This window comes from Pseudorasbora parva, chromosome 1 (genome assembly GCF_024679245.1).
Source record: "Pseudorasbora parva isolate DD20220531a chromosome 1, ASM2467924v1, whole genome shotgun sequence".
Taxonomy (NCBI): Eukaryota; Metazoa; Chordata; class Actinopteri; order Cypriniformes; family Gobionidae; genus Pseudorasbora; species Pseudorasbora parva.
The window spans coordinates 9,887,733-9,915,342 of record NC_090172.1 but is presented as its reverse complement, the minus strand read 5'-3'; the positions used below and the strand labels follow the sequence as shown (position 1 = coordinate 9,915,342).

General features: G+C 37.2%; 1 protein-coding gene across 7 annotated transcripts in view; it reads left to right on the top strand.

Moving 5' to 3' along the window:
* kcnip4a (potassium voltage-gated channel interacting protein 4a) overlaps positions 1 to 27,610 on the top strand; it is a 364,749-nt gene that overhangs the window by 208,522 nt on the left and 128,617 nt on the right. Inside the window, exon 1 of one of the 7 annotated variants that reach the window (XM_067420352.1) lies at positions 14,983 to 15,484. The exons of the other annotated variants lie outside the window; for them this stretch is intronic. Coding sequence (XP_067276453.1) covers positions 15,427 to 15,484 — 58 coding nt within the window. The 5' untranslated portion in view covers positions 14,983 to 15,426. Of the gene's footprint in view, positions 1 to 14,982; positions 15,485 to 27,610 lie in introns of those variants that run through there. 7 annotated transcript variants of the gene reach the window in all.

Sequence of the window (27,610 nt, the reverse complement as noted above, 5' to 3'; positions counted from 1 at the left end):
TTGAGCATTGCAGTGATATATAAAGTGCAGTGCTTTGTGCAAGTGCAAACCAATTTTTTTCCCAGCATCCCCATTTTACATTTAGGTTTAACATGATAACGTGTATCAGTCGTCTAATAAAAGCGGTGTTATTTTAAATAAATAGGTGCGGGTTTCTTAATGCAGAGTTGATTATATTGATAATTATATGGATCTTTTAAGCAGTGTGTTCTGCTCGATTTATTTCTGTAACACTTCCATTACTATAATGTAATCTGCACATTTCTACAATGGCATCAGTAATTGTGAATCATGTAGATCTTTGGTGAGGAAATATGACATTTTTTTTGTTCCACTGCTTCAACACTAGAACTTTATGAGTGCATAAAATCTCATATGAGTGTGACAGAGACAGATGTGGTCAGTCCAGTCAATAATGATATATAGAGCCGTGCTTCTGCTCATGTTTATGGAGCACCACATGAGTTTTCTCAAATATACCACATCTTGTCTCATACTGCCACTGTGTGGTCATAGTTTAGTTCTTTTTAGCTGTTAGACAGTTCCTTGTTGAAATGAAGTAAATTTGTTCAATCAGCATGCATTAGTTTTATTTTACGTTTGCCAAAATAACTGGGGTACAGGTTTAAATATTTAGTTGTTCCTGCATCCTTAGTCTTAGTGTTTGATAGCAGCTCACTGGTTGCAAATCAGAGATATTGTTATACCTTGTTTTCTCTGTCCAGTAACTTTGTTTGCATTTATGTATGTATGTGTGGTATGCATGTATGGTATGCATGTATGGTATGTATGTATGTATGTATGGTATGTATGTATGTATGTATGTATGGTATGTATGTATGTATGTATGTATGTATGTATGTATGTATGTATGTATGTATGTATGTATGTATGGTATGTATGTATGTATGTATGTATGTATGTATGTATGTATGTATGTATGTATGTATGTATGTATGTATGTATGTATGTATGTATGTATGTAGTATGTATGTATGTATGTATGTATGTATGTATGTATGTATGTATGTATGTATGTATGGTATGTAGTATGTACTGTATGTATGGTATGTAATATGTACTGTGTGTATGTATGTATGTATGTATGTATGTATGTATGTATGTATGTATGTATGTATGCATGCATGGTATGTGTGGTATGTTTGGTATGTATGTATGTATGTATGTATGTATGTATGTATGTATGTATGTATGTATGTATGTATGTATGTACGTATGTATGTATGTATGTTGTATGTATGTTGTATGTATGTATGTATGTATGTATGTATGTATGTATGTATGTATGTATGTATGTATGTATGTATGTATGTATGTATGTATGTATGTATGTATGTAGTATGTACTGTATGTAGTATGTAGTATGTATGTATGTATGTAGTATTTATGTATGTATGTATGTATGTATGTATGTATGTATGTATGTATGTATGTATGTATGTATGGTATGTAGTATGTACTGTATGTAGTATGTATGTATGTATGTATGTATGTATGTGCGGTATGTATGTAGTATGTAGTATGTATGTATGTATGTATGTATGTAGTATGTATGTATGTATGTATGTATGTATGTATGTATGTATGTATGTACTGTATGTATGTAGTATGTAGTATGTATGTATGTATGTATGTATGTATGTATGTATGTATGTATGTATGTATGTATGTATGTATGTATGTACGTATGTATGTATGTATGTATGTATGTAGTATGTAGTATGTACTGTATGTATGTAGTATGTATGTATGTATGTATGTATGTATGTATGTATGTATGTATATATGTAGTATGTATGTATGTAGTATGTATGTATGTTGTATGTATGTATGTATGTATGTATGTATGTATGTATGTATGTATGTATGTATGTATGTATGTATGTATGTATGTATGTATGTATGTATGTATGTATGTATGTATGTATGTATGTAGTATGTATGTATGTATGTATGTATGTATGTATGTAGTATATATGTATGTAGTATGTATGTATGTATGTATGTTGTATGTATGTTGTATGTATGTATGTATGTATGTATGTATGTATGTATGTATGTATGTATGTATGTATGTATGTATGTATGTATGTATGTATGTATGTATGTATGTATGTATGTAGTATGTACTGTATGTAGTATGTAGTATGTATGTATGTATGTAGTATTTATGTATGTATGTATGTATGTATGTATGTATGTATGTATGTATGTATGTATGTATGGTATGTAGTATGTACTGTATGTAGTATGTATGTATGTATGTATGTGCGGTATGTATGTAGTATGTAGTATGTATGTATGTATGTGCGGTATGTATGTAGTATGTAGTATGTATGTATGTATGTATGTATGTAGTATGTATGTATGTATGTATGTATGTATGTATGTATGTATGTATGTATGTGCGGTATGTATGTAGTATGTAGTATGTATGTATGTATGTGCGGTATGTATGTAGTATGTATGTATGTATGTATGTATGTAGTATGTATGTATGTATGTATGTATGTATGTATGTATGTATGTATGTATGTACTGTATGTATGTAGTATGTAGTATGTATGTAGTATGTATGTATGTATGTATGTATGTATGTATGTATGTATGTATGTGCGTATGTATGTATGTATGTATGCATGTATGTATGTATGTAGTATGTAGTATGTACTGTATGTATGTAGTATGTATGTATGTATGTATGTATGTATGTATGTATGTATGTATGTATATATGTAGTATGTATGTATGTAGTATGTATGTATGTTGTATGTATGTATGTATGTATGTATGTATGTATGTATGTATATATGTATGTATGCATGTATGTATGTATGTATGTATGTATGTATGTATGTATGTATGTATGTATGTATGTATGTATGTATGTATGTATGTAGTATATATGTATGTAGTATGTATGTATGTATGTATGTAGTATGTATGTATGTATGTATGTATGTATGTATGTATGTATGTATGTATGTATGTATGTATGTATGTATGTATGTATGTATGGTATGTAGTATGTACTGTATGTAGTATGTAGTATGTATGTATATATGTATATATGTATATATGTATATATGTATGTATGTATGTATGTATGTATGTATGTAGTATGTATGTAGCTGCTATCAAACACTAAGCCTAAGGATACAGGAACAACTAAATATTTAAACCTGTACCCCTGTTATTTTGGCAAACGTAAAATAAAAAGTGTGAGAGCGTGACACAGAGCCTAAAAGCGTGTCTCCACCAAAATGCGTGAGAGTTGTTAACCCTGAAGGTGCATCTAGATTTCTAAGTTATAAATTATAAGCTGTAAGAATTTTGAAGCTTTGGGAGTGAGAACGGGTTGGTTTTCGGTGTCCCCAGAATGTGTCTGTGAATTTGTGTTAGCTCAAAACACCCCCCAGATCATTTATTATATTGAGCAAATGATGTTGGCAAAACATGTTGTTTTCATGCATATCTTTAAATGCACATGAGCTGCTGCTCCCCATCCGCTTCCCAGAAGAGGGCGGAGCCTACAGCTCATGCCTCGGATAATCTGCCAAAAAAGAATAAAACATCTCTTTGGTTTTGATTGTCATCTTTACTGCCGTCACACTAACGTGACATTGCAGTTCTTCGTCATCATGAAGGTTATCTGCGTACGTTTATCTGCAAGCAATTTCAGTCTAAACTTCTGATATATGGTTTTCTGAGCATACACACCCGTAGCAGGCACACAGAAAGCTGGCTGTCAGACGGTGCGTCCTATGAGTATTAAATAGGGGTGTAACGGTTCACAAAATTCACGGTTCGGTTCGATACGATACACTGGTGTCACGGTTCGGTTCGATACGGTTCGGTATGTTTTAGATACAGCAAAAAGAAAAATTGGCAGATAAATTACCTTTTTAAATTATTTTTTTAATAAAACTAACAAAGTATGGATTTTTTTTTTTTTTACATTAAACAATGACAGAGTTATACTTTACCCATCTTCTATGTAGTTACAGGAATAAGACATTAGCTCTTTACATTAGCTCTCTCCACACTTTTTTCACACACTACTGCTTCTGTCATCCCCCAAATCCTCACTTGTTTGACTCTCAAGGGGGCGTGTCTGAAGAACGTGGCTGTTCAGCTCCCATTCATAATGTAATGTGCCGTTACAGTCAGGTAGCTTTGTGTAGCCCTTGACATCCAGCCTGTTGTCAGAGCAACCGCTGTTGCTTTGGCCAATTGGTTCTCTGTTTGTGCTTTTGTTTTTTGGGACAAAGCAGGAATTACTGGCTGAAATGGGCTCGTGAAGGAACATTGTAACGGGGCTCAATTACTTTAAGCATGTTCTTAAAACTCCGTCTGCAGTGCGTATGCGGTGCGTTTTGCACTGCGTATGCGGTGCAGGAGCCGCACACTCTGTTGTGCTTTCAAATATGCTGCGTTTGCAGTCCGCAACCATTAACATGGATACAGAAAAAATACGCACCGCATAGACTACGCACTGCAGACGGAGTTTGTGTGAAAATGGGCGTAAGGTCTCATATCCGCGGCTATAAATGGACCACTCGCTGCGGTGATGTCTTTTGCCATTTGAATAAGTTGGAAATGTCTGTCTAAATGCTGCGGCGATAGTATGTGGCTGTTTCTCCTTTTTATCGTCTTGTTGTCGGCGTAAATGAGTTGACATGGCATTAATTATTCCCGCTGCTGTACCATCATGAAGCAAATGTTTTTTTATCCATCACTCTTGCCAACACATCATAGCTTACAAAGAATCCAAAGTTTACCCAAACACCAGACCTGCTGGTTATTGCAGGATCTTCTATTTCTGGTTTGTTAAACGCAATAGCCATTTTGCCATGAGCATTCAGCGCGTAGCCTACTGAGTAAGCGAACACCTGACTGAGCAGCCTAAAACATATTTGGTGTTTTTTTTTTTGTTTTTTTTTCACTTCGGCGGTGTCAGGGGCATTGCCTGTTATGTCGTTTTGGTTATTGTTGAACGCATGTTATTCTATTTCACACACTTTTTTATTTTTCCAAATCTAATTAATTAGTCCGAGAACCGTTCGGTACATAATGCGTACCGCGTACCGAACCGAAACCCTCGTACAGAACGGTTCAATACGAATACGCATATCGTTACACCCCTAGAATTAAACAAAAAAAGTTCTTTCACAACTTATTGCGCTTAAACTATCCAATATACTCAAGTGTATGTCAAAAACACACAGTTCACACTAACACAATTGGTTATGTCTCTGAACGTAAACAGCAAGTAAAGACATCACGTGTATATTAGATCTGTGTATTAAAGGGATAGTTCACTATGAAATTAAATTTTGATATGTTTTAGCTTACCTCATGGGCATCCGAGATGTAGGAGTATTTGTTTCCCCAGTAGTTTCATTTTTGATCATTTTAGGTCAAACCGTCCTTGTCTGTGCCTCAGATAATGCAGGTCTATGGTCACCACCCCAAATTAAACAATCCCCCATCGTAAGTACACACTGATGGCCGAAGACACAAAACGAGCGGTTTGTGTGAGAAAACCAACAGTATTTATATAATTTTTACCTCTTGTACACCACAGGAAAGACACACGCACGCCCTCGGGGGATTGTTTAATTTGGACTTCTCTGTGTATGCTCTTTGAGGTGGTGACCATAGACCTGCATTATATGAGGCACAGACAAGAACGGTTTGACCTAAAATGATCAAAAATGAAACTACTGGGGAAACAAATACTCCTACATCTCGGATGCCCATGAGGTAATCTAAAACATATCAAAATTTAATTTCAAAGTGAACTATCCCTTTAAAATGAAAGCAGCATATATATCATAGACTGTAAAAAAGGTGGACAATGCCCCTTCACTATATTCTATTGGAGAAAAGTGAAGACGCCAACATCTGAATATGGCGCTGACATCTTGCACTGATTTGGGAAGTGAGTCTGCACAGTAGTGAGCAGGAAGTAGAGCTGCGATATCAAAACCCCACCCGCAGTATCTGTTAGCTGCGGAAAAACGGAATATGTTGGTGAAATAAACAGTTCAACAGGTGTCAGTCATGATTTCACACCCCCTTTTTTATAGAATCAAATAACTAATTAAAACCAAACTTATTAAAAAAAAAAACTTACATCAGTGTGATCAAAACTACCTCAAATAACAGAAACCAGGTGTCATTTGATTGTTTCGTTTTTTAGAATACATAGAGGGGGAGGGTTTATGAGCAATACTGGGATCAACCAGGAGATAAACATGGCGGACTGTGTACAGCTCTCTGAGGGCGGGGTCTATCCTAATACGGCAGAGTCCATCAACACTCGTGGGCGGGGCCTAAGCATATGTGATGTCACACTGCTAGAATCTTCAAGGCTTGCTCTGAGACACTGCTTATGATTTATGGGGATTCAAAAAAAGAGTGGGTGGACTTTTACTATTGTGTAATGATACAGTGCCTTGCGAAAGTATTCAGCTCCCTTGAACTTTGGGACCTTTTGCCACATTTCAGGCTTCAAGCATAATGATATAAAACTGTAATTTTTTGTTAAGAATCAACAACAAGTGGGTCACAATCATGAAGTGGAATGAAATTTATTGGATATTTCAAACTTTTTTAACAAATCAAAAACTGAAAAATTGGGCGTGAAAAATTATTCGGCCCCTTTACTTTCAGTGCAGCAAACTCTCTCCAGAAGTTCAGTGAGGATCTCTGAATGATCCGATGTTGACCTAAATGACTAATGATGATAAATAGAATCCACCTGTGTGTCATCAAGTCTCCGTATAAATGCACCTGCACTGTGATAGTCTCAGAGGCCCGTTTAAAGCGCAGAGAGCATCATGAAGAACAAGGAACACACCAGGCAGGTCTGAGATACTGTTGTGGAGAAGTTTAAAGCTGGATTTGGATACAAAAAGATTTCCCAAGCTTTAAACATCCCAAGGAACACTGTGCAAGCGATAATATTGAAATGGAAGGAGTATCAGACCACTGCGAATCTACCAAGACCTGGCCATCCCTCTAAACTTTCAGCTCATACAAGGAGAAGACTGATCAGAGATGCAGCCAAGAGGCCCATGATCACTCTGGATGAACTGCAGAGATCTACAGCTGAGGTGGGAGACTCTGTCCATAAGACAACAATCAGTCGTATACTGCACAAATCTGGCCTTTATGGAAGAGTGGCAAGAAGAAAGCCATTTCTTAAAGATATCCATAAAAAGTGTTATTTAAAGTTTGCCACAAGCCACCTGGGAGACACAACAAAAATGTGGAAGAAGGTGCTCGGATCAGATGAAACCAAAATGGAACTTTTTGGCAACAACGCAAAAAGTTATGTTTGGCGTAAAAGCGACGCAGCTCATCACCCTGAACACACACCATCCCCACTGTCAGACATGGTGGTGGCAGCATCATGGTTTGGGCCTGCTTTTCTTCAGCAGGGACAGGGAAGATGGTTAAAACTGATGGGAAAATGGATGGAGCCAAATACAGGACCATTCTGGAAGAAAACCTGATGGAGTCTGCAAAAGACCTGAGACTGGGATAGAGATTTGTTTTCCAACAAGACAATGATCCAAAACATAAAGCAAAATCTACAATGGAATGGTTCAACAATAAACATATCCAGGTGGTAGAATGTCCAGACCTGAATCCAATCGAGAATCTGTGGAAAGAACTGAAAACTGCTGTTCACAAACGCTCTCCATCCAACCTCACTGAGCTCGAGCTGTTCTGCAAGGAGGAATGGGCAAAAATGTCAGTCTCTCGATGTGCAAAACTGATAGAGACAAACCCCAAGCGTCTTACAGCTGTAATCGCAGCAAAAGGTGGCGCTACAAAGTATTAACTTAAGGGGGCCGAATAATTTTGCACGCCCAATTTTTCCGTTTTTGATTTGTTATAAAAGTTTGAAATATCCAATAAATTTCATTCCACTTCCTGATTGTGTCCCACTTGTTGTTGATTCTTCACAAAAAATTACAGTTTCATATCCTTATGTTTAAAGCCTGAAATGTGGCAAAAGGTTGCAAAGTTCAAGAGGGCCGAATACTTTTGCAAGGCACTGTAATCATTTTTATGTGTTTTATTTATATGGCGCCTTTCCCAAGCTCAAGGTCGCTGTACAACAAAATAACATATACACAGAATCAATATAGAACATAGATATACACATACACACAAGTACACAGTGAGAAAAAACTAAACAAACAAAAAACAGCAGAACACTATACAGAGGAGTATAGTATAAAAAAAAGATTTGCTTTTAGTTGAGATTTGAATGAGGATATAGTAGCAGTGTCACGCAAAGTAAGACGGAGAGGATTCCAGAGTTGTGGAACCACACTGCCGACACACATTTATGTTCAAACCCCACGTAATTTTTTTTTTTAAATAAGTCCCCCTTAAGAAAGTTAAGAATTCAAATGAACCATTACAAACATACAGCCAAAGGGAATATTTGTACTTTTAAGAAGTTAAAAGTCTGGGAAACATAGCAACATGGCAAACACATTGGTCACAACACCCCAGGTCTTCTCGCTTCACAAACGGTACATGAACTGTCACAAACTCACATCACCAGCCCAGTCACCATAGCACACTACATTTCCCAGCATCCCTCCTGTTCCTCATCAGCACACTCATCACCTCTGGCATATAAGCACACACCTCAAACACACTCATTGTCTGGTCTACGACTATAGGACTACGGATATACCTCATGCGATTCCCAAATCCCTGTCTCGTACTCCTGCGTCTGTTCCTCTTCTCCAGCGCTCCTACAGTGTTTCCTCAAGACCTGTAAGACAAAGACTTTGATTACTATTCAGCCTGTTAAACAGCAGCAAAAGGTGTGTGTGTGTGTGTGTGTGTGTGTGTGTGTGTGTGTGTGTGGATTTACTCACCTGTTAAAGTCACGATCAAAATCTTTACTTGCAAGCCCTAAGAAAATGAAACTACGGTTTGTACAATATAAAAACCATTACGCCTATGAAATGTCCCCATATGTCACAAAAACAAATGTGTGTGTGTGGATTTACTCACCTGTTAAAGTCACGATCACAATCTTCACTTGCAAGCCCTCAGAAAATGAAACTTTATACCTGCCTTGATACTCGCTGTGTTCTCATTACTCGCCTGTGTCTGGAATTTTCTCAAGTAAAGCACTGTGTTATCACTTATCCATCTGTCAGGTCTGCTATATCCAGACATTATCGTGCACAACCATGTTTTAATTAAGGAAAAATGAAGTATGGCCTCTATCTTGACTAATGTACATAGAGAAGCATATCTTTTGGACATGCTAACCAACGTTGACCGTCTGCTGGTCATGTACAGTAACTGCTGTGCCGCTGTCCAGGGTTCTGAAAAACATCTGTCTACCTCCATCACATGTTCATTTCTGTGCACACTGAGGATTAGCTATTTAATCATGTTTATTTCCATCTCTTACTTGAAGTAAGAGGAAAAAACCCAACCACAAAGATGATAATGATGCCTCCTCATAGAAACACTAGCACAGGTAATTCAGTTGGCAAGCCTTAGTTGCTCTTTCCATCCAAATGTGCACATTTAACTAACTGTATGTGCAAAATTGGAATATCGCACAAAACATTTGCAAACAAACCATTGTTTTCCATCCAATGTGAGAGCAATATCTCCACTTCCTGGGGAATTGGTGCAAAATATGTAATAAGAATGGAAGTTCCTGCAATCGGGGAAGTGAGAGACTTCTGGGATGTCCTTAAACTGAATCATTTTGATGACAGACTTTGGCTCGGGCATTTCAGAATGACAACACTTGAGATGTTGCTGTGCGATTGGTTTGCTTTTTGGTCCAGTTATCCAATTGCATCCTCAGTTGAGGCAAAGTCACGCGAGTTGTTTTGATGAACATCGAGGGATTTATTTCGTAAATGTGTTTCTATCGTATAAAGTGTGTTTTGAATGTGCTCACTTGAGTTAGATCATTTTTTCTTATCTGTTAAAAAATTATCTGACTCACTGAATGCATTTGTGACCCTGGATTATTAAAAAATAAGGGTCTTTTTTATTTTTTTTATTGAGGATAATAAATGTAATAAATTAGCTTTTTATTGATGTATGGTTTGTAAGGACAGGACGATATTTGGCAGATATACGACTATTTGAAAATCTGAAATCTGAGGGTGCAAAAAATCAAAATATTGAGAAAACCACCTTTAAAAATTGTCCAAATGAATGTCTTAGCAACACACACTTATTACTACTAATAATATTTTATATATATATATATATATATATATATATATATATATATATATATATATATATATATATATATATATATATATATATATATATATATATATATATATATATATATATATATATATATATATATATATATATTTATGTATGTATGTATGTATGTATATATATATATATATATATATATATATATATATATATATATTTATGTATGTATGTATGTATATATATATATATATATATATATATATATATATATATATATATATATATATATATATATATATATATATATATATATATATATATATATATATATATATATATATATATATATATATATATATATGTATGTATGTATGTATGTATGTATACATATATATATATATATATATATATATATATATATATATATATATATATATATGGTAGGGAATCTACAAAATATCTTCATGGAACATGATCTTTACTTAATATCCTAATGTTTTTTGATTTTGTATTGTGACTTCTGACTGTTTTGTGGTCCAGGGTCATATGTTGGCGTTTGAATCCAGGTTTTTTAAATATTTTTTTAATGCTATAACCATGTATATAAAACATAAAAGGTAGATAGAAACATGGCTAGTGATTGCTTCATCATTTTGGACTAGTTATTTTAAATGCTTTCAATCTGTGGAATGAAGGTTACACAATATTTGCTTTTCCAACATTTTTCAAGCCCTCTTCCCTTCACCTCTGTATCAAAGGAAGACATTCCTGTGTGTACTTAGTTTTATTGAAATCTTTCATAAATCTCTACCAATGCTCTACATATGGGTACTGTAAGATCAAAGCAGGGAAGGTACCATCATTCTGTTTTGCAGAGACCTTGAGATCATTTCCACACACTGAGCTCATCAAAGTGGCCATTGACACGCTGAGAAAATTGGCCTTTGATGACGGTTCTCTGAGTTGAATTGGCACAGGGTCGCAGGGTTCGTGGATGAACGGAGGTGTGGGTGGAAGAAAAGAACGTTTGATGCTGTGTATGCGTATGACTAACTGTGTTTAGAGGTTAGCTGAACTCTCGAGGTCCTTCAGGTGTAGCTCATTGTGCTTGGTTATGTTGACAGAAACTCCTGATGGAGCTTTATATAAAGTTTTGTGGCACTTTTATCGATTTTGATAGATATTGATAGATATCCGATATGTTCAATAAGTGATTTTATTTTTTACTGGTGAGTCATGAACGAACAGAAGTACTTAGCAACACAATCATTATTTTTGAGAGACATAGTGAAGGTGAATGCATATGCAAACATGTTCTCCTTTTAGTATTAGAACAAATTCAATCCGCTCTCTTTAGTTATGTGGATACGTTACGTTATCTGTCCATCATTGATAAAGGTACCATCATTCTGTTTTGCAGAGACCTTGAGATCATTTCCACACACTGAGCTCATCAAACGGGCCATTGACACGCTGAGAAAATTGGCCTTTGATGACGGTTCTCTGAGTTGAATCCGAGCTCTGACAATTTGAGTTGAATCGCCCTGACAATTTGATTGGTCTGAACAGCTCTGGTTTGAGCATAGTTGCTCCACAATGGATCAATAAACTATATCAATTAAATTACTGATCTGCCCACATTGTCGCTATATGATAATTGAAATGAGATAGATGTCATTACCGTTTTCTCCACAGTGACTGTACAGCCAAATCAAATTCAGAGAAGCTGCTTTGAAACAATCGGCATTGTAAAAAGGGCTATATAAATAAAGTTGACTTGACGTTAGCAATAGAGCAATGATCAATAGATTTGTTACAGTATTTACTAACATTGTTAAAGGTGCACTATGCAACTTTCCCTCCACTAGAGGTCGCCCATTCAAAACAAATCCGTAGTTTGATGATGCAAAGTTTGAGAACAGCATCTTGGGACATGTGGTCTTCACCTCACAGTCGGTGGAAAATAGGACTTGGGCGGAAATCACATTCATGCATGTGGTTATTATGTTACTGGAGAGTGAAGCAGAGCAGGACCGAGTGTTGTGGAGCTGAGCACGGCTGCCGGAGAGATTGTTACACAAATACCCGCCTTGCGAACACCGGGGCTTTTATTATGACGGGACGGGACACAGTCGCCAGGCGCCTGCAGTATTTCCGCTCTTCCGGTTATGATTATGAGGTAACGCAGCTCTGTTTATCATATTAGATACATTTAAGTGTGTTGAAAATGATTTTATGACGTTACTCTGTGCGTTCACTTGTTCACACTGCTAAGAGGAAAGCGCACCTGCCAAATAAAACTCGAGGGTAGCACAGATATGACACAATTGACAGGCGACTTCCTTAGACGCTATGCTGAAACGTCCCAGTCCTTAGTTAAAATAGCAATTTTCTCACAATTTACAAATAGTTGGAAACTTTTGGATATTGTAAGAACTCAACTGAACAAAATATATAACACCGGCCTAGTGGTTTTTGGATATTTTACTGCAAAAATACTACATAGTGCACCTTTAAAGTTAATTCATAAAAATCCAGCTCATTGTTTGTTCATGTTAGTTCACAGTGCAATAGCAAATATAACTTTTGATTTTAATAATGATGTATTAGTAAATATTGAAATTAATATCAAGATTAATAAATACTGTAGAAATATTGTTAATTCTTAGTTCATTTTAACTAAAGTATTTAACTGATAAAACCTTATTGTAGTGTTACCATAAGGATTAATCTAATAATTACAGAGCCTCTAAGGGGCACGGTGATGAAAAAAAACATATTTTAGTGCATTTGCAGATTTTCAGCATGATCGGCCCTGGACGGGTAACTGGCTGGTCAGTCTCACATCTTTTCCGTTTTGTTATCATCTGCACATTCTGCTCTCCTCTCTCAGACTCGAAGTGATACACACCCGCCTCCTCTCCCTCACTCATCTCATTCGCTCTGGTTAAATAGTGCTTATATGGTGCAGAATTGTACTAATTCCCATAGGTTTCACACTCGTGTGTGCATTGCTATGGAAGCCTGTTTCCGCCATTAAATAGTACTTAGTAAAAGTACTTTTTATAGTGACTTTTTATCGGAGAATTCTGACTTTTTTTCTCACAATTGCGAGATATAAAGTCAGAATTCTGAGATAAAAACTCAGAGAAGAGTTGAGAAAGAAAGCGCAAGTTGTGTATTAGTGTATTGGATCCATGCATATACTCTTAAAGTGACAGCAGCCTCATCCCGATGTCTGTCATGTTAATCAAAGAACAAAAGAACAAATAAAATCTATCTCTGTTCATGAATAATTGTAAGCAGTTATCAGTGTTTAATTTAAATTTCAATGTAGACGATTCAGTGTTATTTTTACATTGGATTACTTTAATTTCCGTAGTATTTCTTACCTAAATAACCTACTGTTAGACACAACTAAAAAAAAACTTAAAAGCATGTTTATTTCATATATCTCTTAATTCTATTCAATTGATTTGTTCTGTTGTTTGACATATTTTATTTGCTCTTATTTTATTAGGGTTTTTTGTACTTTTTTTTTTTATTAAACATTTACATAAACATGTTTGTATATGCTGTTATAGTTCTTATAGAAAATCGAATCACAGAAAATGTTATTGGCAGTACACACATGAATTGGCCAAGAAAATTGCAATCTGTTAATCTCATATGTTTTCAAATGTAATATATTCCTGACAAACAAATCTTCCTTACATCATCAAAACCAGGTTACATTAAACAAAAATGACTTGGAGGATATGGTTTTATACAAACCATGATCATTTAAATCATCTTTTTTTCTTTTGTGTGATTAAACAATTTCTGTACTGTTTTGGTAACTACTTGATGTCCACTGTAAAATCTCAGTCCTAAATCTGGATCTCAAAGCAAAACCATTTGAGAACACACAGTTGAGAGACTGTCAAAGTAGTTTAGGCTATGGAAAAAAGAAAAAAAAGAATAACGTTTGAGTCGTTCAAATGCATGTAGCAGATTTCCTTTTGTCAGAAATTAGCCGTCATCTGTCAAACGTAAGAATGAGTAGGAAACGGCTTGAACCGTGTCTCAAAGCAAAGGCTCATAAGGTTTGCAATTAGCACACCCACACATTCATGGGCAATCATTTCAGCCTACTTTTGCTAATCAGCAGCTTTAAGAAGAGAGACTAGCCATAAAGCGGCCAAAAAAACAGGCACTCTCATGCTAAACAATGTACTAGATGTATTTTCTTGACGCTTTCTGTTCTCCAGCCCCCGGTTTGAGTTTCCATGGAAGTCGGTGTTTACTTCACACGGTGTTACTTTCTGAGAAAACCCCATGTGACACTGCCTCTTCCCGGATTCATGATTAAGTGCACTCTCCGATGCGCACTACTCTTAAATTACACCTCTTGTGATTGCAAGATAGCAATTACCACTCCAATACACCTTCAAATTGTTGTTTACGTACTAAAATCTCCCAAAAAACATGATTAATAATGTGTGTTTTGGAGAAGTCACTTCAGTTTAGCAGCAGCCCACCAGTTTCTGGTCTGGATTCATTTCTCAGAGGAGAAATATGAGTTCGACCGAAGGGAATGTGCTGTTGAGAAGACGTATTGTTATGCATTAGTCTCTGTCGTTTTAATGAGCGCCGGCTTCACTTGCTCCAGCATGATTGGTGCACTTGAAGTAAAACAGCCTGCGAACAGAACTCATAGTCGACGGCAAAGCTCAGTCGTTCTCGGGCAGCAACAGCTAGTGCTCAGTTCACACTGTGCCCTTTTCCCCTCCTCCTCCTCCTCCTCCTCCTTCTGCTGCTCCCCTCCCGCCTCTTCCTCGTTTCCTGCGAAGAAGGGTCTGTTGAAAGAGTGGGGGCACGGCAGCGGAGCAAACGAAGAGAACTCGCTGAAAGCGCAGGGAGCTTAATTAAACTGCTGTTCAACTGTGCCAAAGTGGAGCAGCTTGGAGGCATTGGTTGAAAGACTCAAAATCTCCACCGGCTCATCTGAAACTGGTGAGGCTGCTGGAGACATCTTGGAGATCTCCCCGTCCACGACTCAATTAAAAAGCAGGACTCAAACTGCACTTGAGCGGAGCCACAGTTGTTCCAGGAGAACTCTGAAGAGGAGCATCCACGACAGGATTTCTGAAGCGCTGAGATAGAGGGCGAGAGGGCAACATGGGCGCTTTGATGGTGGTATTTTCACTTCAGACCAAACAAAGAAGAAAAAGAACAGGTAGGCATTAAAGAGCACTTTCATTGTGTGACACTGAGTCAGAATTGCCTGTAGTTTTGCAACACATGCTCTCTGTGCTGGTTAAATTAGATGGAGAGAGTGGGGTTCAAAAGTCTGAGCATTCGAAATATAGTTTAAGAAATAAAGAGAAAGTTTCAAGATTTTGAATATGACTTCCATTGAAGCTCAAGATGGAGAACATCAGCTTGAGTGATGCTGCCGTTCAATTACTACCAAATAATTAGACATTGCCAGGTCAGTTTTTCAATTAACTGTTTTATTATTCAATGTATTCATTCGGTGACACTTTGCAATAAGTTCCCATTGGTTCATGTAAGATAAAACATTCATTTACTAGCATGGAACAATATATTTGGTGTGGTATTTATGAATCTAATAAAAATACAACTGTTCTTTGTTAGTTCAGGTCATCTCAGGTCTATTAAAGAATATTAACAGATTTTGATTTTGATTTTATCTATAAGCCCTATTTGCGCGATACTACTTTTCTAAGGTTTGAGTTACAATTTCATATACTGATTTGGACTGGACCAACATCTCCCTTCTGCTGTGTTTGTGTGCATCATGATGAGGTATATGTTTTTGGTAGCACTTTTGTATGGGGAACATATTCTCTTTTAACTATGACTTTTGCCTGAGTAAACTTCTAATTACTGCTTATTAATAGTTAGAAAGGTGGTAGTTAAATGTAGTTATTGGGTAGGATTAAGGGATAAAGTAATGACTGAACTTTAATTTTTTATTAGTAAAACCCTACACTTTACATGGGTTTATAGAATTGGCTACATCTAGACAGGTATCTTTCATGACACTGATATTAAAATGAGCAGTCAGTTTCTGCGATTTGGCCCTCTTTATTAATCTTATATTTAATTTTTCCATCAAATGCCATCCATGTTGAAATGGAAGCATGCTCAAGTACAATTGCAGCCTTACTGTAAAGTGTTACCTTTTATTTTTAAACAATTGTATTAAAGGGATAGTTCACCCAAAAAATAAAAAATGCCCTATAATTTACTCACCCTCAAGCCGTGCTGTATGTGACATCCTTCTTTTGGACGAATACAGTCGGAGTTATATTAAAAAAAGTCCAGGCTAATCAAAACAATAGCAGTGATTGGCAGCCCAAAATTAGAAGCATTAAAACTGCATCCATCCATTATAAAAGTACTCCACACAGCTCCAGGAGGTGAATAAAGGGCTTCTGAAGTGAATCGATGGGTTTGTGTAAGAAAAATATCCATATTTAAAACTTTATAACGTAAAATATCTAGCTCTTCCGTAGTCAGCTTACATGTAACGCCTCTCACAGTTCAAAATGCTTTCGCTACGTCTGATGTCATCGTTGTGCCAGTTAAACTTTTTTCCATAAGTTCAATATGGAAGGCATTCTGGTGGAAGCTAGATAAATTAAATTTCATTCTTGGGTGAACTATCCCTTTAAATTATAAAATGCAAAATCTGAGCCTTTTCACCAGTGCTCAACCTCAACCCTCAATGTGTTTGACTAGCTCTGAAAGAAATTAATGTTAAGTGGTCTCTCACTTTTTTCCAGAGCTGTATAGGACAAATGTATTCATTTAAATAATATTTTCAAATATCTGTTTTGAAAATATAAGATAGCCTACATGTTCTTCCTCTAGTGGGTGTTTTTTTGTCTTTTGCCTTGAGGAAAGAGTACACTGCCACACTGATGATTCATGGTTTTATGCGTCTTTGTTATGTGGCCAAAGGCCTCCAAATGGAGGGTTTCTCAGAAGCGCTATACAAGGGGCTTTTACAAAGAAGTACAGAATAAACAGAAAGAGAAAATATTAAAGAACTTACTGAATGAAGGTTTATCTTTATTTTTACATTACTGAATTTTCACTCGAGAATGGCTAGTATATTTCATAAATAATTACGTAGAAACAAGTTACATGTTGGATTAAACATGCCATTTTGAAGTAATGAAGTAGAATGACTTAAAATTGTGACTTTTACAGAGAAAAAAAATTATAGAGATTCTTTTGTTTTTCAATATAGGCACTTTCAAAATGTAATATCTGAAGGGGACAAACGTTTCCCAGTATTAACTTAGTGAATGGATCATTAGTGATGTGGTGCTTGATTTTATAGGAACTCTTTATGGAATATCTACCAGGCTGTGAAATTAAATCTCATTCACCTTCCACATAATCCTCATAAATCTGGCATCACACACTCCTTCATGCACTGAAGTTTAGGATTGTGCTTTTACCCCCCAAAAGATCTTGAAGGATCTTTTATTGTTTCCACCAGAACTGGCGTATCTGAGGCCCTCTAATCATTCGTCCTGTTTGCTATCTCTTATCTGCAGCTGTTAAATCTGGTTCATGCCTGTAATGATTAAGGTTAGTCGTTCATACATTTGCATACTGCAAGTTTCTAAAATGTACACTGTCCTGATTACCTTATTTACTGCATGTCTGTTATTGGAGCAGATCTTTCGTTTTGTTTGATATCTCTAACCTGAAACTGCATGTGTGCCTTAGAGCGGTCCTGGTTTATGTGTACCGGAAACGTGTAGTCTCTGCACAACTGTATCATAACATTTCATCATCACAGAGAGAGAACACATCAGCATGACAGTTTTATGTTGTTGTGTGGGGTACATGATGAAAATGTACCGATTGTTTTGCACAATCACAACTGACACTCATTCAGTAGTAGTGTTTTTTTGTTTTTTTTTACTTTAAATGTACATTTTCGCCAAGGATAATGTATCGCTCTTAAAAGAAAAGGTTATATATAGAACCTTTGGGTCGGTCTGGCACTTCATATATTAAACTTTCAGGGATTTCCATCATGGGATCATTTTATGTATTTAATTTTAATTCATTTCTTATTTTAATTACATTTTATGAATTGACACATTATTACCAGAATCGATATTCCCATTAAACACTAGAGTATTATGCCACCATTTACATTTTTGGCATGAAGTGTTTTTTCATGACATGAAAAATCTAATTTGATTGGTCTTTTGACATATAAGAGTTAATTTTCCTATTAAAACATTTTGCAAGTGCCATGGCTCAAAACGTCCTCATTATAAACAAAATGTTTACTTAAACAAGCTCCAAAAATGGCCTTTTTTTATATTGTGGGATCTGTGACGTCACAGAGGAAAATATAATTGCATGATTGTCTCTAAACCAAGACACATCGACACACCATATGGCACTGGCATTCAGACACGTAAATTCATATAAAATAATTGTTTTGAATCTTTGGGTTGTTCTGGAGTAGACTTTACACACTGTAAACTCATAACGCTCAGTAAATCCAACTCAAATCAAAGAAATAAATTTATCAAATTAACTTTTATGAGTAATTAGAACTTTCTTTTTCTTTTGAGTTCACAAAACTGACACATTTTGAGTAATCTGAACTTAAATTTAACTAAAACTGTGTTGGGATTTCTATTTCCCAGCATGCTTTACCATGACACTCAAACGGGAGAGTAAATGCTAAAAATAAGTGTGATATAATTTATTTTTTATTTTATTTATTTGTGTGCGTGCGTGCGTGCGTGCGTGCGTGCGTGCGTGCGTGCGTGCGAGCAAGATTAATGTTATAAGATGTTGATTAGGGCTGCACGTTTTGGGGGAAAATATCGAATTGCAATTATTCATGTTAAAACTGTGATTTGCGATTTTTATAAATAAAAAGTGTGTGTGTGTGTGTGTGTGTGTGTGTGTGTGTGTGTGTGTGTGTGTGTGTGTGTGTGTGTGTGTGTGTGTGTGTGTCTGTCTGTCTGTCTGTCTGTCTGTCTGTCTGTGTGTGTCTGTGTATATAATATAACATTTTGTGCTTATATATTTTGACTAATAATAATCATGATTATCATTATTGCATATATATATATATATATATATATATATATATATATATATATATATATATATATATATATATATATAAGAAATATTACTATCACAATAACAATATAATAACGGATGATATAATGACAGATAACTTATTTTGAAAAAAAGTCAGGATTTTATTTATAATATAAAATATTATCTTATTATTATTACTATACAAATTATACAAATGATTTCGTATTTTTTTTAAGTGAAAAGGTATGCAAAATCAAAAGGGACAAATGCAAAAGGGAGAAACCTCCTGTACACTGGAGAAAAACATATGGATTGTCATATTAATTTATGTAGAGAAGTATTATGTCCTATTTTTTTACCTACAATAGGATGGAGTGAGCACTGCTGGGCACATTAATACTAGTGGCCAGAGGGCGCCCTCGAGCAGAAAGGCTACATTTACCTCAGAGAGACAAAATATATTGACGTTTTCAGGAAATCCCTAATGTGAAGCTAGCGCTGTGTAGCTGAATTAAAATAAGATAAGAATGCTTTGATTAAACATGACAATAAACACATGACTACGACAATGCATGATGTATTTGAGTTCTTCAAGCCTTCGCTGGTATTTTCATAATAATAAAGTATATTATAATGCAGTGCTAATCGACATAGACTTCATCACTGTATCTGTCTGCCTCATTCTGTGATAAGAGAAGCTCACAAAAAGGCAATATCAAACACTCGACTGACGATATGAGTGAGTTAAAACATGTTATTAAATGTTGTCTTGTTTATTCGTTTTTTCAAACGCACATTATAAGCGACTCAAACTCGCAGTGCTTTCATATGTGGCAGAGCCGCTCTTCACTAACAATTAAAATCGCAGCCTTTGCGCTTTCTTAATCAAAAACTTCGATTGCGTTTCGGTTTCGATTAATCTTAATCGTGTAGCCCTAGTGGATATTTAGTAGTGTTACGTTTAAAAGAGTTTCTGTTATGTTGGTTTTTGTGGGGTTACCATCATGCTGACGAATGGAGCATGAGCTAAGTTTAAGAACAGATACAGTATGTTAAATGTATTATATTGCTATTCTAATGCTATCAAAACATTGTATAGCCAATTAGCAAGGTAGCATTGAATTAGCTATTTTTGCAAACATATTTAGGTTTACAGTTCAGGGCACCTGATTTTTGCATTTGCAATACAAGATCTTGACCAAAGATGGATGTATGTAGATAAGCAAGTCCTTACCAGCGTTGGGATCTGAAGGTTGAAGTGTAGTTGGTAACGTTGCAACAGCTATAACTATAGAGAAAGTTATATTTAGTGTCTCATTCCCAACCTATATTTTATGGATGCTTTGTGGAACAGGTTGGGAATAAAATGAATGGGCAGCCGTGGTCCTTCTAGTGGGCAATATATCATGAAGGAGACAGTTTTGTGCATTGTAAGCAGAAATCAGAGGAACCCAAGTTTTCACACTGGGAGCTCAGCAGTGTGTTTGGACTAAGTTTATTTGAACTGTGTGTGGCTTGTTATTGTGGAGGCATTTGAACGCTAGAGGAGTATGCTGTATGATTTATTACACTAACAGCTAAACACTAAAGGTACCTTGCTTGTAGCATTGTCTATACATTGCAAAGGAGGTGCATCTGAAGAGACTATATACCACAAAGAGGTGCATTTACAAACGATCAACATGAAATAAAAAAATGATGCCCTTGAGAAAAAGAAGTGCACTTAATTGTATTGAATGTGTCCTTGTAGTGTACTTTAACATTTAGACGTGTATTAAAAAAAAAAAAAAAACTGTGCTTGCAGATAATATAATAAAACCTCATCACTCTCTCCACACTCGCTGGTGAAAAAAATAATTCTGTACAATCAATTCTGAACCCTCTGAACCAGGAGCTGGGTGCCTCAAAAACTACTCAAAGACTGGGTTTTTACGTCTAAACCAGGAGCTGGGTAAATAAAAACTACCCAAACACTGGGTTGTCATGTCTGAACCAGGATCTGTGTGATGCAAAACCTACCCAAACACAGGTTTGTTACGTCTGAACCAGAACCTAGGTGACGCAAAAACTACCCAAACACTGCGTTGGTACGTCTGAACTAGGATCTGGGTAACACAAAAACTACCCAAACACTGCGTTGGTACGTCTGAACTAGGATCTGGGTAACACAAAAACTACCCAAACATTGGGTTGTTACGTTTGAAGCAGTATCTGAGTGACGCAAAAACTGAAACAAGAACTGAGTGTCGCAAAAACTACACAAACACTGGGTTGTCACGTCTGAACCAGGATCTGGGTTACGCAAAACTACCCAAACACAGGGTTGTCACGTCTGAACCAGGATCTGGGTTACGCAAAACTACCCAAACACAGGGTTGTCACGTCTGAACCAGGATCTGAGTGATGCAAAAACCACCCAAACACTGGGTTGTCACATCTGAACCAGGATATGGGTGATGCAAAAACCACCCAAACACTGGGTTGTCACATCTGAACCAGGATCTGGGTAACAAAAAACACCCAAACACTGGGTTGTCACGTCTGAACCAGGATCTGGGTGACGCAAAAACCACCCAAACACTGGGTTGTCACGTCTGAACCAGGATCTGAGTGATGCAAAAACCACCCAAACACTGGGTTGTCACATCTGAACCAGGATCTGGGTAACAAAAACCACCCAAACACTGGGTTGTCACATCTGAACCAGGATCTGGGTAACAAAAACCACCCAAACACTGGGTTGTCACATCTGAACCAGGATCTGAGTGATGCAAAAACCACCCAAACACTGGGTTGTCACATCTGAACCAGGATCTGGGTATCAAAAACCACCCAAACACTGGGTTGTCACGTCTGAACCAGGATCTGAGTGATGCAAAAACCACCCAAACACTGGGTTGTCACATCTGAACCAGGATCTGGGTAACAAAACCCACCCAAACACTGGGTTGTCACGTCTGAACCAGGATCTGAGTGATGCAAAAACCACCCAAACACTGGGTTGTCACATCTGAACCAGGATCTGGGTAACAAAAACCACCCAAACACTGGGTTGTCACATCTGAACCAGGATCTGGGTAACAAAAACCACCCAAACACTGGGTTGTCACATCTGAACCAGGATCTGAGTGATGCAAAAACCACCCAAACACTGGGTTGTCACATCTGAACCAGGATCTGGGTAACAAAAACCACCCAAACACTGGGTTGTCACATCTGAACCAGGATCTGGGTAACAAAAACCACCCAAACACTGGGTTGTCACATCTGAACCAGGATCTGAGTGATGCAAAAACCACCCAAACACTGGGTTGTCACATCTGAACCAGGATCTGGGTAACAAAAACCATCCAAACACTGGGTTGTCACATCTGAACCAGGATCTGGGTGACGCAAAAACCACCCAAACACTGGGTTGTCACATCTGAACCAGAATCTGGGTAACAAAAACTACCCAAACACTGGGTTGTCACGTCTGAACCAGGATCTGGGTAACAAAAACCACCCAAACACTGGGTTGTCACATCTGAACCAGGATCTGGGTAACAAAAACCACCCAAACACTGGGTTGTCACATCTGAACCAGGATCTGAGTGATGCAAAAACCACCCAAACACTGGGTTGTCACATCTGAACCAGGATCTGGGTAACAAAAACCACCCAAACACTGGGTTGTCACATCTGAACCAGGATCTGGGTAACAAAAACCACCCAAACACTGGGTTGTCACATCTGAACCAGGATCTGAGTGATGCAAAAACCACCCAAACACTGGGTTGTCACATCTGAACCAGGATCTGGGTAACAAAAACCATCCAAACACTGGGTTGTCACATCTGAACCAGGATCTGGGTGACGCAAAAACCACCCAAACACTGGGTTGTCACATCTGAACCAGAATCTGGGTAACAAAAACCATCCAAACACTGGGTTGTCACGTTTGAACCAGGATCTGGGTGACGCAAAAACCACCCAAACACTGGGTTGTCACGTCTGAACCAGGATCTGAGTGATGCAAAAACCACCCAAACACTGGGTTGTCACATCTGAACCAGGATCTGGGTAACAAAAACCACCCAAACACTGGGTTGTCACATCTGAACCAGGATCTGGGTTACAAAAACCACCCAAACACTGGGTTGTCAACTTGTGCCACATGGCTGTTGTACCACCTGACCGTCGAATATTCTAAATTGGAATATATATTCAAATAGTTTTTAAAAAAAGAATTTCGAAGGTGAAAATTAATATTCAAATTAAAAATATTTTAAAAAGTGATAAAAAAAAAATGCCCGTGGTAGTAGAGGCGTGGCTGTCGGCTTTGCGAGTAGGCGCGTGCATGAGGGTTCAGGGACAGGTCACAGGAGTCACTGCTGAAAGTTGACACGTCTTGCATGGAAGATGGCAGAACATGCAGAGCCAACTCGACCGCGGCAGAGAAAGAGATTTTACTCCTCCAAAATCTAAAAAGCCATGTCTGGAAGTACTTTGGTTTTTGGTCGGTAGGAGGTAAAAATGTTGAGCCGCGAGATAAAGTTGCATGCAAGCTATGTAAGAATCAGTTATCACACCATGCCTCATTTTATTTAACGTTAAACAGAAACACTGAAGTATAGCCTACTGGTATGATTGTTTACCGTTTCATGTCAAGGAAAATTTCCATGTTTAACACAGCACAGCTCGCTCGGAGAGCTCAATATGTACCAGATGTTCGAATAGTTGAAAATTGTTAATATTTGAACGTTATTTTTGAGCACTTTTGACAGCCCTACTGACCACTGCAGATTTAAAGTGTGTTTGACATGTAGGGGTGCTGTGCAGATCAATCGTGTCTGGTGTGTGTGACATCAAAGTACAGCGAGAATGATTTGAAATCATACAGAGCTTTAGTTACGGCACGACATGGCGTGAATGCAACATATGTCACTCCTGGATCACTGCTTGACCAATCTAAATAGAGCACCAGAAACAAGCATTGCACAAGCTTAACAATAAAAAAGTAATATTTAAAAAAGTAATAAAAGCCTAGTTGAGCAACATTAAATTAACTTCCATTATGCCTCTGAAGTCTTGTTACATAATTATATGTAAAAGCATGCCAATTCTTTGAGACCAGGCTTTATGAAAGAGAATATGAAATATTCTCTCATCTGGCTTTATTATCTTTTTCAGCCTTTAATTTTACATTTTATTTCTCCTATTTGTTTGCAATAATATGGCAGCCTTCCCCTGTGACATTTTCCATACCAAAGTTGTAATATTTCAGGGTATTATGAGTTTCAGAAGGGCGTGTGTGTGCGTGTTTGTCTGCTCCTCTATGAAAGTGACTCATGATGAGCATGAAGTGCGTGTGACGAGTGTGTATGTGTGTGTCCACTTGTGAGGAGTATTTCAGATAGTCCTCACTGTCCCGGTGTAAGTGTGCATCCAAAGGGCTTTGATGATTGTGCCGGCTTGCTTTCAGGAACACTGAACAGACGGCTTTACAGCCACTCCAGCCCCACTCTAATGCTTGCCATTAATTTAGCAGCCTGTCGGTCCGCAATCACAAGAGCTTCAATTTAACCAGCGCCGCTCTGACAAAAACCTTCAGCACCATCCCGATACATTAGGGGGAATATACTTGTGCTTTTGAAGTGCACTAAGAGGACACAGTCCTCTTCATCCAGACGCCAAACCCATCAAGCGCTGGACATTTCTTTGATTATGAAGTCCGTCTCCAGTGACTGTCCACTCCAGAACAGAACAGTGTGCGTGGGTGTGTGTGTGTGTGTGTGTGTGTGTGTGTGTGTGTGTGTGTGTGTGTGTGTGTGTGTGTGTGTGTGTGTGTGTGTGTGTGTGTGTGTGTGTGTGTGTGTGTCGTCATACATTGCAGAAGGATCCTCTCTCAGGGTTGTCAGGGGACACGGGCTGTTCTCTCACTGTGTTTGCTAATTGATTTTGCTTTTCTAGTTGTCTGCAGGGGAGTGAATGCGACGTGTTTCTGGCTCCTTCAGTCTTGGCCCTTCTGGTGTTTACACTTATAAACAGGGCAAACAGAACAAACACGACTCCCAGCCCCCGCCGCGAGAGCAGCTGTCACTAAAGGAGCAGACGGTGGCGCTACACACGACTCTCTATATTCACACAGAGTAACGCAGTCAAACATGTTACCGAGGGTCAAATTAACATGTTGCAAGCCATGATGACCAGTGGAAAAGATGTAACCACATCCAGTTTACAACCACACCCAATCCATATAGAAAATACTAAAAGAGATAGTTCACCCAAAATTACAATGTATCCCATAATTATCCCCCCAAGTGCAAATAGCAAGGTAAAACTTTACAATAATGTTGCACTAATATGCATTAATTCATGCTTAACTAATGCACCGATAATCATGTGTTAATGTATGACTCATGAAGAACTAAACCATTTATTAATGATTGCTGCATCATCAACTAATAAACTTTCTATATTATTAATAGATTGAATAAAAAATTAATTGTTATTAATTCAATAGGATGTCGTGTATTAATTCCCTAAAAAAATATTATATTAACTAATAATGTAAATTAATGCGTTAAAGGAACTGTATGTTTGAAATGTATTTCAATTAATCATAAAATGGCCCTGATCTGTCACTAGACATTAAGAAATCATGTTAATTTCAAATACTAATATCACAGACAACAATAGTCCGGCCAGGATATTGTCATTTAAAAGTTGTTGTTCAGCCCTCAGCTGATGTTGATGTTGACATGTTGTGTTTTGGCCTGAAGCTCCGCCCTCCACCTATCGACCAATCACGAAGTCAGTAGTGTTTGGGTATCAGGGTTGCCAGATCTGCTCTAGTTACCACAGCTGCAGATCTACAAACGTTCCTGCTGATCCTGCAGCCTATCTGGCAACCTCGATTCAAGGGGGAGGGGGAGAGGGGATAACTGCTGTACCAGTTTTGGCCACAATCTTACATACACTTCCTTAAATTACCACAACGGGTTAAAGCCATGCATTTTAACTTACAGTTGTCTGCTTTAAATAATCATTAGCTATTGATTTGCAAAGGTATCATTCTGTCATGACATTACTAGTTGAGGCACATGACTATTAACTCATTGTTAAGTAAGCCATTGTGTTAAAGGGGTACTTCAGCGCTGGAAAATGAATCTGTTTTTAAACTGGGTCATTAATTTCAGTAGAAATGTGAAATTATTTTTGAATTTGGTGCCTTCTAGACTGAGAAAAGACTTCAATTCCCAGAATGCTTCGGTGCCTGTGAGGCCATTCCCAAAGCCACAGCTACTGGATTACAGTGACAGAGTCAGAGAACAGACACTACAATTAAATACTGAACGTGTCTGTTCAATATAACGATCGAGTTGCCGCGTGAGTCTCACAGCACTAACTCAGATTAGGAGTCAGATTACATTTAATGTCATAAATGAGCCGATGAGCTCTCGTGATGAGAGCTGAGGAAATCGCGACCACATTAGCTACACTGTAAAAAATAATTTTGAAAAAAAGTTACCTGGTTGCCTTAAAATTTTGAGTTCATTGAAATTAAAATTTTGAGTTAATGCAATGAACATGTTTTGAGATTCAACAACCTTTATTAAAAGATTTTGTAAGCAGATTGGGTAATTGTGTTTTATTTCTGATGACGCAGTGAAACATGCCAAATAGTGCTATTTTCATGATTTATCACATTTTTTATGTGTTTCAGATAAAATAATATTTTGAGTTTATATTTATTAAACAAATTCCATTCATTGTATCAACTCAAATTTTTAATTTCAATAAACTCAAAATTTTAAGGCAACCAGCTTACTTACTTTTTTAAGTTAAACCAACAACAAAAAAAAAAAAAATGTACAGTGTAATTGTCACAATCCACCAGTGTGAGTGCCCGTGATCACCACCAGAGGGCACTCCACCACGGACTGTCACTCCAACACAAACTACATTACCCATAATCCTTTCCCCGGACTCATTAGCACTTACTGTTTACACCTGTGTCTCATCACCTCATTACCTCTGCCTATATATGCCTGGTTATCTCTGTCATTCATTGCAACGTCTTGTTTAGTGTCAAAACTGCATTTCTGAGCGTTTCTCTGTTTTCATGTATCTTGGTCTTTGATTTCTTGTCTTCTCCGTGGATTACCCTTTTGCCTGTTCCTTCTGTATTGTTTGCCTTTTGGACTGATTTCCTGTTATGACCTTTTGCCTGTTCTATGGACTACGACTTTGGATTACC